Source organism: Capra hircus, unplaced genomic scaffold (genome assembly GCF_001704415.2).
Source record: "Capra hircus breed San Clemente unplaced genomic scaffold, ASM170441v1, whole genome shotgun sequence".
Lineage (NCBI taxonomy): Eukaryota > Metazoa > Chordata > Mammalia > Artiodactyla > Bovidae > Capra > Capra hircus.
In genome coordinates this window covers 81,625-93,868 of record NW_017190166.1, presented here as the reverse complement: position 1 = coordinate 93,868, position 12,244 = coordinate 81,625, and the positions used below count along the sequence as shown (strand labels likewise).

The window sequence follows — 12,244 nt, the reverse complement described above, 5'->3', positions numbered from 1 at the left end:
GCAGCCTCACTGGCGCAGACCACCCCTGGGCCTGAGGATGACAGCATGGCCAGCAGGTTGGCAGACATAACTTTATTGGAGGAAGTGATGGAGGTTGGGCGTCGTGAACCTGGGCGGAGTTCCCCGAGAGGAGAACTGCCGTCGGAGAATCCGCCGGGCAAAGTTGGCGGTGGGCTGGTTGGGGCGGGAAAAGCGTAGGTGTAGAGACGGGGCTTAGGGCCCCGGAGGCCGTCAGAGGAGGGGCAACCATAGGGCGACGGGGGGTGCGCGGGAGCAGGGCGCGGGGCTGGGCACCGCGGAGGTCGCTGAAGACCCGCAGGGCAGCTCAGTCGCGCTTGTGAGGTCCTGGGCAGGATGGGGGCAGGCAGCCCACGGCGCCAGAGGGCAGACCGGTTCCCGCTAGGCTTGGGAGTAGCCCCCAAGCGCGGCCGCGCGGCCCCCGGCGTCCCCTGCGCGGGGCCCGAGGCTCCCCGAAGACATCCTACCGACCGTGCCGGCGGCAGCTCCCAGACGGTTCTAGGAGGAACCTGCCACACAGACGAGGATCGAGGAGCCGTGCGACGGGAGCGCCCGGCTGCGGCGGAGGAGGGGAAGCGAGGGGGCGGCGGGGCGAGGGAGCGAGCGGTGCGCGCGCGCCGGCGCTCCACCCTGCGCGCGCGGGCCGGCGTTCAGCACCGCGGCCTGGGTTCCGCGTCACTCCGTGATCAGGCCGGACGCGCACCCCTGCGGCGGCGGCCTGGCGAGCATCAAGGAGGGCGAGGCCTCCCTCACGCCTGGGGCTTCACCTGGGGAGGAGCAGGGTGCAGCGGTCGACAGGGCCGCCCTCGTAAAGGCAGCGAGCAGCGAGCGGTGGCTGGCGCCCACACCACGACCTACCCCACCGAGGATGACGTCGCACCCGCCGGCGGCCTCCCCCCTCTGCAGAACCTCCTGGGGCGGAGGCGTGGTGCAGAGGGGGTGCTGAGTTCTGTCTTGGGAGGCTGTCCTCGGCTCCGCCGCGGTGGCTCTGTGGGGTCGGGCGGATGACAACACCCCGGGATCGAGGAGTCCGGGCGTGCTGGCGCGTTTGGTGGGCCCCACACCATCGGCCGCCAGCCACGCTCCACGTGCAGCGGGCCGTGGCCGGGTGTTATTCCGAGGCGCGGCGTCCGGGGTTCAACGACGGGCGAGCGCCGACGGGCAGCTGCGGCCTCCGGCTCGGGGGGTCGGGGAGCCGTCCCCAGCCGACCTTCTCCTTACGCGGAAGCGGCCGTGGCCCCTGCCCGCTCCAAGGATCATCTGCGAGAGCAGGAGGGCGCTCAGCAGCGCGCGGTGGAGCTGGGGGCGGTGGCGTCGCCTGCGCAGCGGAGGCTCTGGGCGACATGATTGGCGGCGGCGTCTCGTCGGAGCAACCTGATGAGGCGAGGCGGGATACTCGGACGGCTGAGAGCTGGGTTCCTTCCTGCCACGGGAGCCACGTCGCCCGGCCCAGTGTCCACTCACGGGCCCGGGCAGGCTGGAACAGCGCGAGCCAGCCAGCGCTCGGGTCGCTGGGGCGGTGGTGGCGGCGCGGCTGCCTCGGAGAAGAGGCCCTCGGAGCTTTACCAGACCCAGCGCCACCCCCCAGCACTACCTCTGCCACGTAGGGAGTGTTTGCAGCCCTGGCTGCGCTGAGCCGCTTGTGCCGCGAGGCAAAACACCAGGACACGCTCTCGATGAGGAGGTCCAGGTCGGCTCTGGAGGCGTGTAGGGGGGGCAGGAGGGCATCTAGTGTCTGCCTGCGGCCTGCGGCGAGCGCCACTCGGCAGGCCTCCACGGGTCTGGCCCCGCGTCCACATCTATGCCCTTGCTAGGGTTCAACTTCCACCCTCCCCTGGTTCAGCGCCCCCCTGGCACCCTCGGGCACCGGCGGAAATCGTCCCTCGTCAGACCCCTGTATCTCTGAGCGCCGTTCTCCAGCGCCAGTGGGGCCCACCTGGTCTCCTCACTTTCAGGCCTGACAAACACTTTCCCGGTTCCGGATCGCATGGTCAGGAGGGCCAGGGCGCCACGGAGCTGACACTCGCTTGGCCCATGAAGGCTGCAGGAGCACACTCGCTGGGGCCCCCTGAAGCCCCGCACTCACCGGACCCCAGGTGCTGCAGAACTGAGATGTTGCAACCAGGAGCTGCTAGCGCCAGCGAGTCTGGAGCAAGGCACGAACAGCCAGCGTGTCCAGGAGTCAGGAAGTGGATCAGCCACTGCTTCTGGCCTGCCCGCGGCACACCGTCCTCTGCCCAGGGCCTCAGCTCTCTGTGGCTTCAAAACCCCGAAAAACCAAGGTCGCGCCACACCACCACAGCACACTCACCAGCCCTGCAGACTTGATCCTTACACGCTGCCTGCCTCCTCCACAACGCCGTGCTGCTCTCGCGTTTGCACACATGTACCCCCCAGCTCCATGGGGAGCGCGCTTGCCCTCTCGCCCAGAGCATACTGGGGGAGAGAACAGGGCTCCCCACGCTGCCCTTCACACCGCACCCCCCGGCGGAGGACAGGACCACTGCGCGGCTGCCTTCAGTCGCCTCCCACCCATCGGCGCGTTCTCTAGACCCTGTCCGGCCCCTGGCAGCACAGTGTGGAGCTGCTGCGGGTCTGTTTTTCCCTCCCATCAGAGTTCCGTGCTATTGTTTCCTGCCCTGGCGTGACCCTTTTTTTCTTCGTCGGCACTGCCTAGGAAGTATCTGCTGGGCTTGGCAACCAGGGGTGTGCCAATGGGCTGTGCCTACACAGAGGGCAGGTGAAATGAGGTCTGTCACAGGAAGTGGCTGAGAGGTGGAAGGGGTTTGTGGTGGTTAGAAGATGCGGGTAGAGGTGGTGGCAGTATAGATGGGAGGGGTCTTTAATCCACCCCACAGGGATGGGTGGTGGTGTCCAGAGAGAAACCTGAGACATTAATAGGGCTAAAGGCTGCAAAATATAACTGGGTGGTGGTATGTATGTGTATTTGCGAACACAGCAGAATATTTCATGTGTTGTGTTTTTTTATTAACACCAAAATGTGCAGAATCACATTGAGGTGAGGTCTTATTGAGCATGATGTGGAGGACGCAGACAGGAGGGTCCGAGTGCCTCGGGCCTCTCTCTGGGCAGAACCTCCACTTCCTGCGAGGGCTCTCCATTAGCGACAGGCCCAGCCTGGTCTGCTCAGAACAGCTGCACACCAGGCCAGGCCAAACCAAACGTGTCAGCAAGCACATCGAGGACCAGAGACCCTCCGGCTCATCCTGCTCCCTGGCGGCCTTTTCCATTCGAACCAAAGTCTCTGCTATCACCCCAACTGGGTGGTGGCTTTGGTACGAGACCATGGGCCACCAGGGCACAGGGGTTCAGTCAGGACTGAGGCCATACCCGGCAGTCCCCAAAGAGCAATTAGGATTTCCTATACTTAAAAAAAAAAACTATTTAAAAAGAAATAGCACAAACACTAATTTAACAATACCAGCACCTATGGTGAGGGCAGGGGCGGCTTTTGAAGCATTTGGTGCCGAAATGAATCATTCCAGATCAGTTACTGTCTGGGGGTGAGAAAAAAAAAGATACAAGAAAGCTACATGGGGAAGCTCGGACAGATTTTTGGGGGGCTGGTGACAAAGGGGAAAGGATGCACAAGAGGGCAGAGTCTGGGTCTGCTGGGCACCTGCAAGAAGGACCACTTAGATGAGGGACTGAGGTGCAGAGGTCCCACGTCAGGGACACCGAGACCCATCAGAGCAGTGTGCCGGGGCTCAGGGGCCATCACACGCCATCCTCTGCCCTCACAGAACAAGGCTCCACATCCAGCCCCTCTCTGAGGTGTGACTGTGGATGCACCTGTGAACACGCCGTCTGCCAGGAACGATTCGTGAGGCCAGGGCCTCCCATCATCCACTGGACTTGTTGTGCCACAAAGCCCGGGGTTCTCGCCCTTGCAGGGTGCTGACCGGGGCCCTGCAGGAGTGGCGGCCACACCTGGTTCAGTTCTCACCAGGGCAGCCCCACCCCCGCTGAAGGGTTGGGGACCAGGGAAGGGGCCCAGAGGGAGGGAAGGAGGGATGCGCTGGGGAAAGGGCAGGAAGTGAGCCCTAAGACCTCAGACACAGGTGTGGAAACAGGCCCTGAGAACACGGGAGGCCTGGAGAGGAGGGGACTGCCAGGCAGTGGACAAGGGCAGCACAGTGAGGCCACGAGGAGAGGGGACCCCTGAGACACAGAAGCCCTGAGATGCACGGACCCCAGAGTATGGGGGCCTAAGGCACAGAGAGATGGGGGAGACAGATGCCTAAGAAGGGGGAGGCTAAGGGTCCAGAGGCAGAGGTGTGCAGGGCCAAAGCTGGGGTGGTAAGTCAGTGGGCAGCTGGGGCTGAAGCTCTAAAGAAGGAGAGACCCAGGGGCACGAGGCCAGGAGGGCTGCCGGCTGAGCCTCAAGTGGAGCAGACTCTGGCTGGCTCAGCCAGCTCCCTGGGCTTTGGCTGAGGGCCAAGTGTTCTGCCCGACGGTGATGCAGGCACCTCGGCCTGGGCTGGAAGGCCAGGTGACTCACTTCTTGCTTTTGAATGTACCCAGGATCTTGGGCATGAACTTGCCCACCTTGCTGTCCCTGGCATCCTCCTCGGCAGGGCCCTCCGTGGCCCCGAGAGCCCCCGGCTCCTCCTTTTTGCAGAAGACCTCAAAGCGGCTGTAGACTCGCTTCTCTTTGCGCATGCTCTCCATGCGGCGCAGGAGCCGGTCGCGTTCCTCCAAGCTGGCAGGCAGCGTGCGGCTCAGCCGGCCTTGGGTCCCCAGGCTGTCCGAGCGGAAGATGGCCGAGCACTTGTCCTTGTCGGACATGTCAGGGGCCAGGACGCCGGCCGCTGGCGAGTGACCCAGCTCTGGGCTGCTGTGGGCCGGGGTTGGGCCCGGGGCGGGGACTCCACGATGCTTCTGGCCGTGGGCGCTGATCTGCTCCAGAATGGCTTTCGTGTCGTCCCGCAGGTTGCTGCTGTACAAGGCATTGGCTGTGGCTGAAACCACGCGCGCCCGCGGGCCCCGCTCCTCTGCAGCCGCCTCGGTGCTGTCAACTCGGCCTAGGGACGGCCGCTGGGGGCTCTCAGGCTGCCCATTCTCCTGCGGCGTCGGAAAGCTGCCTTCCTCCTCTGCCCGCCGCTCACCCTTGGGGCTCAGCAGCTGCCGCAGTCGCACGGAGCCTTTGCGCAGGACCTCCATGGGGCCACCAACTGCCTCCTCTGTGGGCCCGGGCTTCAGAGACTCCCCGGAGAAGGGAAGGGTGAGGCTACCCCTGCGCTCAGGCACAGGGGGCACAGGGCTGCCCCTGCGCTCTGGAACAGGAGGCACCGGGCTACCCCTGCGCTCAGGGTAGGCAGAAGTGGGGCTCCCCTTCTGCTCAGTAAATCCAGCGGTGGGGCTGCCTCTACGGGTGGGAAACCCATGAGTGGGACTCCCCTTGAGCTCCGGGTAGGCTGAGGTGGGGCTCCCTTTTGGCTCAGACTGGTACCCCCCAGGCCGCTCTGGTGGGGGGCTGTCCCGCCCTTGCGGGGAGGTGGCGTGGTCCTGGGTGGACAGGAAGCGGGAGGGCAGCCGGTCCGTGCCACTGCTGCCCCGGCCCAGCGTGTCCAGCAGCTGGGTGGCAGCGAGAGTGGCAGCTCCAGGTTGTCGCTCCGCCTCCTGGTGCAGCTGCTGTGCGAAGGACTCACGCAGGTCCAGCAGGCAGCTCTCCAGGCTGCGGCGCTCGCTCCCACCGCCGCCGCCGCCGCCGCCGCCGCCGCCGGCGGCAGACACCTCCTCCTTCCACGCCTGGGACACGACAGCCTTGCTATGGCTCGCGACGGTGACAGCTGTCCCCACGCCGCCAGGGTCTCGAGAGGGGCCCTTGTACTTCTCCAGGAGCTCGGCCACCTTAGTGGAGGCAGCAGAGCGCACGGCTTCATTGCCGGGCCCCAGCATCTCGCTGATCGTCTGCTCCTTGTGCAGCAGCTGCACCTTCTCCGTGGAGGCCCCAGCGGCTCCGCCCGTGCTCTCGCCCTGCGATGCGCTGAAGATGAGCGAGGAGCGCAGCCGGGAGCTGCGCTGGATTAGCGGGTTCAGGCGCGAACGGAAAGAGTCCTGCTTGGCCAGACCCGCCTCCTCCGGGCCCTCGCACTCTGGTCCATCACCGCCACCACTGCCAGAGCCCGGCGCTGGGCCTTTGACTGGGAAGGGCGCGGGCACACGGAAGCCCGAGGGAAGCAGGTCCCCAGCGGTCGCCCGGCCCCCAGAAACCAGCACGTCATCGTCATAGGCCTCGGTCTCCATGGGTGTGGGCAGGCCCTCATCGCCAGCGTCCTCGCTGTGACAGCCGCTCAGGTAGGAGGTGAGGCGCCAGTGCCGCAGTCCGGCCCGCCCCTCGGGTCCGCCCCTGCGCTCTGGCTCCGGCTCGGGAGCCGTTTCTGGGCCTAGCCTCGTCATCGATTGGCAAGGGAAGCGCTGGCCCAGGTTGGGCCGAGGGACCCCGCCGGGTTCCAGACCGCGGGGTCCGGGTGCAAAGGCGGGGTCCGAGCCATGGCGCACCTCCCGTGAGGCACTGGATGGCACGTAGTCCAGCCGCTGGTGTCCGTCCAGGCCGAGCTCCGGAAATCGTGGCCCGGCGCCCAGCGCGAATTCGTCGTGGTCTGGGAAGCCAGGTCGGCCAGCCCGCAGCTTCTCGAACAGGCCTTGCGGGCGCGCTGGCGCGAGCTGCGGGTCCCACTGATAGTGCTGCTGGTAGAGCTGGTCACGGTGGAAATGGCTGGTCTGGAAGCGGAGGTCATCGCCGTGGCTGAGGAACGTCTGCCGTGATACCTGCCGCGCGGCCGCGAGGTTCTCCACTGCGCCCGCACCGTCGGCGGCCGCATAGCTGTACCTCTTGAAGGCGTCCATCTCTAGGTGCCGCGCCTGAAAGAAGCCCCGCGGGCCCGAGAGCTCCCCGCCTGGCCCGGCCTCTGCGTCCAGCCGCCGTGAGAGCGGCCGCAGTCCCGTGTGCGGCTCCAGGGCGCCCCCGGGCATCCGCGAAGACTCCTCTCGGCGAAACGCCGACAGGAAGTGGCGGTCGGGGTCAAGGAAGGAGGGGAAGCCCAGGCCTTCTTCCCGAGGTGGTGGGAACAGGAGGTGGGCGCGTTTGGGGAAGGAGAAGGGGGTGGGAGCCCCGGGCATCTGGCCGCCCATGAGTGGCCCAGCCCCTGCGTATGGAGCCAGGGCATAGGTGTCCATGCGGGCCAGCGCCCCAGCCGAGGGTACCAGCGGCTCGGACTGTGCGAAGAGAATGCGGAATTCCTCATCGAAGCTGGAGACCAGCTCGCCCTGGAACACGTGCGCCAGACTCCGGTGGATCTTCTCGAAGGACCACATAAAGCTGGGAGGCGGGTGGGGCCAGTCAGAGAGAGCGGCGAGACCAGCGCGGGGGGGCGGGGGGGGGGGCGGGGGGGGGGAGGGGGAAGGGGAGGGACTGGGGGGGAAGGGGCGTGGCTGAGCGCGTTAGGGTTAGGGCGCTACAGAAGGGCTTCTGGAGAGGAGGCCCTCGAATGGGGGAGGCAAGGGGCTAGGCGCACCTGTAGCTCCCACTCATCACCACGGCACAATCCACCAGGAGGAACTTCTCCTTTACGTGGCCCTTGAAGGACTTCCCAGTGCGGCAGTAGTAGGTGGGGCCCGCCACAGTACGCACGCGCAGGAACTGGGGCGGGAGAGGCGTTAAAGCTCTGCACGGGGGCCTCACCGCGCCCCTCCCGGTCGTCCCCTCCCGCTCTCCGGCCACTCACGTCCACGTGGTGCAGGTTGACCCGGCACTTGTCGGCCATGTCCAGGAAGTGCTGTGCATTCATCTCGTCTAGGAGGATGTAGACTGGGACGCGGCGCGCAGCAGCCTCCAGCACTTCACTGAGAAGGTCCACATCAGTGAACATGTCCATCACCACGGCCACCACCTGCAGAGGGTGAAGCAAGGACAGAGGCCCGAACCCTCTGCTGTCCCCACCATTCTCTAGCCATACCTTCATGCCCTCCCCACTCCCTGGGAGCAGGGGCAGGTTATCGCTGAATGCCCACAACAGCTACTAGCCCATCGCAGGGGAGTGGGGCCCTATCATGGAATGGGGGTCAGAAGGGGCCCGTCATTAGAGATGTGGGGTTACTAGTGGCCCATGATAGAGCCCTAGGCAGGCACAGGGCCTGCAGCCTATTAAGGGAGGGCTGTCCTTCAGCTCAGGGTGGGTGTTCAGCTCAGGGCAGAGCTCTGGATGGGGGACGGCGCAAGGCAAAGCCCCAGGCTCCATTCCTGCCACTGGGAAGGAGTTGCCATCTGGGGAGGAGGGGCGAAGGGGCAGAGGGCAGAGACGGGTCTTTACATCTGAGCTGCTGCCATAGGTCTGTGGTTTAACAGGCTCCCTTTGCTATTTGCCAACTGCTTGGTGTTGGGGGCAGGTCAAGGGCAGGACTAGATAATTCTCTGAACATTAAGTCCAGGCGAGGAGGGGCCCCAACCATCAGGGCCCCTTTGCTTCTGGGCACCAGCCATGACCCTGGGTAGGCAAACCCGTGCAGTCTGCAGCTTGTGATAACCAAACCACCGATGACCTTAGAAGAAGCCTGCCAGGGAGCCCTCATTACAGCTTGAGGGCTGGAGAGGCTTGGCCAGCCAGTCCTGGCCCCACCCTTGCCCCCTAAACTGGCATGCTTGTATTTCTCCTTCACCCTCATACTCCTACTCATGCTTCAATGTCCAGTGCAGGCCGCCCCTTCCCCACTGCCCACTGAGCCTGTGACCGCACACCTGCTGGGCAGAGCGGATCATCCTTCGAGCCTCATCCTTGATGCTGGGGCTGTCAGGTGGCGGCGGCTGAACCAGTGTGGTGACTTCAGTGCCCTGGAAGCCAAAGGTCAGGGGCCAGCCCAGGTCGAGTTCAGGCACTGCCTGGTCGGAGTTCACAGGCCAGTAAGTACCAGAGGAGCCATCGAAGTCCAAATTGGGGGGGCTGCCTTCGGGGGGCTCGGGGGCAACATGCTGCGGGGGCCGCAGGTGGCGGCTCACGTGCTCCAGCTCCTCGGGGCACAGGAAGGCAGGCGCCCCCTCAGACGCAAGGAAGCGGCTATATGCCTCTGGCCCGCCCTCAGCCAGCGCATCCACGGCCAGGCGGTAGTACTCTTTGTAGTGTGGTGGCAGGTACCCGGGTGCCAGTGGGTTGTCCCCCTGGGAGGAGCTCTGGGAACGACGGGCCATGTCGGGGCCAGGGACCTGGGGGAAGGGCAGGGAGATGCATTACAGGGGGAGGGGCTCTGGATCCACCCCCCCACATACATGTGGACACATCATAGCGGCGGCTGTCAGTGACCCTGGGTGGGCTATGGAGATCAGCCCGCGCCTGGAGGTCTTCCAGGGCACTCCCAGACCCTGGCATGCCCTCTAGTTGGTGGAACATCAGAACACATGCTCGTTGTCTCTTGTGACTCTGGCGGTGGGGCTGGCCCTCCTCTCACCAGGGGCCAGGAGGCACCCTGGGCCCCAGCTTCCAGGCAGGGGTTCCAGCTCCATTTGGGCCTGACTCAGGGCTACTTTATGGCCTCTGTGGCTCAAGGCACTTCTGCTTTGTGGACTCCTTCCTCCATTAAAAAAAATGATATGACAGTTGTTATAAAGAAAATATAATTCAGACTGTATTAATATATTTACCTTTTTCTTCTGATTTTATGACATGAATGCATTTTTGTGGCTGCTGGCACTGTGCATACTGGACAAGTTGGGGCACTGCCTGTGTCTCTGCCCCTAGAGCCGGGGGACCCTGGACTGCTCTCTCTGGCCTGTTCCCTCCACTGTACAATGCAGCTGTCTCAGCCAGAAAGAATGCAATTTTGTGATTTGCCGCAACATAGATGGACTTGAAGGGCTTACACTAGGTGAAATAAGTCAGAGGAGAACAAATACCGTATGATATCATATATATGTGGAATCTAAAAAAAAACACAACTAGTGAATATAACAAAAAAGAAACAGACACACATATAGGGAACAAACCAGTGGTGACTAGTGTATGTGGGATAGCAGGAAGTATGGAGTGTAAGACAGGCTCAAGGATGTACTGGACAACGTGGGAATACAGCCAGTATTTTGTAGTAACTGTAAATGGAGTATTCACTTTAAAAATTTAATTAAAAGCTTTTTTGAATGCAGCTGCCAGGGTTGACCTGATAGCACACTTGGCCCAAGGCGACCTCAGTGCACAGAGCCTGGCCACTCCCCCACCTGTGCTACAGGGCCTCACACGCAGCCCCACAACCCACTTGCCAACCTTGGAGCCCTCTGCCCCGTCCACCATACCGTCCTAGACACCTCCCTAGGCCGCACCCCTGGCACACCCCTCCCCCTCCCCAGGCCTGAACTTCACATCGTGGCAGCTTAGAGGCCTGTCCCTGCCAAGCCTGGCCCGTGGGGCAACAATAACCTTCCAAGCGCCTGGTCACCACCCACTTGTCCTCAGCTCCAGGTGAGCCTCTCCACATTCACTGCCCCCCTAACTTCTCACCAGCAGCCACGCCCCGCTGGCTCCACTCCAGCCCCCCTGCCTCCAAGGAGCCTGCATGGGAGCCTGGCCTGGGGGAACATGGGTCCTGGAAGGCCAGGTGGGGGTCTTTATTTGGCTCCTAGGACCCATCTCCCTAGGACCCCTGAAATACCTGGATGCTCACCTCCCTAATCTGGAAGGAGGGTCGTAGGAAGCTGATCCTGTCTGACTTGTGGCTTCCTGAATGTGGGCTGACAGGCAGAGTGCCCCCAGCCCCTGTAGGTGCAGCTGGACAGCGCTGACTGGACGGGGTCAGTGGCCCACTGGAAACAGTTGGGGGGGTCGGGATGACTTGGGGAATCTTTCCTGTCTGCCCTCCTGGGAGAAGTGACGTGGAGGTGGGGGTGGTGGACGCCCCCATGTGTATTCAGTCACACCCGGTGGAGAGGCTACTTGGTCTGATTGAGGAAAACCTGCTGTGCCTAAGAGGGGGCACTGCCCGCTGGCATATCTGGGTACAAATGGGGTGGCCATGTGTCCTCACTGTAGCAGGACCAGATACAGGCTGACCACACAAGGGTATGTGGTGTGGGCTTGTTTGCACCAGGGTCCCGACCCTGTGTGTGACCACAGGGTGTGTGTTATCTTGAACTGTATTTGACTGGGGAGGGGTCGCTATCCAGCTGACAACCCTTGAGGGTGCCGCTTCCCACGTTGGGGAGACTTACTGGAAGGGACCTCCTTCCCTCCTACTTCACTGGGGAAGGGAATCAACTCCAAGTGTCCAGTCTGCATGCAGAGGAGGTGGGGGATCCGAGAGTGGGGAAGGGCCTGTCCTGAGGGAGTGTGCAGGGGGCCCTGCCCAGCCGCAGGAAGCCACACGCGGGCCCCTGACCACCTTAGGCCTCTGCCTGCCTCCTTTCACAGGTCCGCATGCCCCTGACCTGTGGGCCCGGCAGTGGCCACTCCCAGCTATGGGAACCCCAACAGCTGCCTCTCCACCTTTGCCTACCAACGCTGGCCTGAAGGGAGGGAAGGGCGCTTATCCCACCCAGGCTGATGACTCAGCAGGAATCCCGCTCTTTGGCTGCTGACCTCTGACCTCAGACAGAGCCGACAAAGTCTCCAGGCAGGGCCCTCAGGGCTCTAGTGGGCTCCTAAACCAGTGACCTCCAGCGGAAGTCTTTCCCGCGGTCGGGTTTTATCCGGAGGGACGGATCTGGGGCACAAGGTGGGCGGGCCCTGCGCCAGGCAGGCAGAGGCTTCAGGCCGCAGGAGGAGAACCGGGCTGGGAGTCCCGCAGAGGAGGCTCCTGGTCTGGAAGTGGGTGAGCTGCAGCTTTCCAGTGCACACTGCAGGGCTAAAGTGGGTGACCGAACCCCAGAAAGTTAAGCTGCCTGGGCCAAGAGTCCCGTCCACCCACCCAGTCCAGGGACTTGGGCGCCAGGGAACCCTGCGCCCTACGGAGGGAACCATACAGAGCTCTGGCCACGCGGGCCACCCCTAGTCCACGGCCGCCTAGAAGGGGCATCCCCAGGAAGGATCTAGGCCAGGCCCGGCACGCTCTCCAGACTCCAGCTAGGCCACGAGGGTAAGAGCAAGGCGGGGCGGCCTGGGCTGGCTCGATCTGGGCCCGGGGCCCCTTCCCACTCACTTCTCTCGGGCCGGCGTCGAGCGAGGGCGCCCGCGATCGCACCAGCACACGCGGCCGTGGCGCCCCCTTGGCCCCAACTCCAGCA

The 12,244-nt window shown here is 63.8% G+C and overlaps 1 protein-coding gene across 2 annotated transcripts in view; it reads right to left on the bottom strand.

The window, feature by feature from the left end:
- Window positions 1-2,984: 2,984 nt before the first annotated feature.
- The window catches only part of FAM83H (family with sequence similarity 83 member H), a 13,582-nt gene continuing 4,322 nt past the window's right edge, over window positions 2,985-12,244 (bottom strand). For both annotated transcript variants that reach the window (XM_018045181.1, XM_018045183.1), the window contains exons 2-5: window positions 8,780-9,241; window positions 7,770-7,934; window positions 7,560-7,684; window positions 2,985-7,363 (exon numbers count right to left, since the gene is read on the bottom strand). In XM_018045181.1, coding sequence (XP_017900670.1) covers window positions 4,537-7,363; window positions 7,560-7,684; window positions 7,770-7,934; window positions 8,780-9,241 — 3,579 coding nt within the window. In that variant the 3' untranslated portion in view covers window positions 2,985-4,536. The remainder of the gene's footprint in view (window positions 7,364-7,559; window positions 7,685-7,769; window positions 7,935-8,779; window positions 9,242-12,244) is intronic.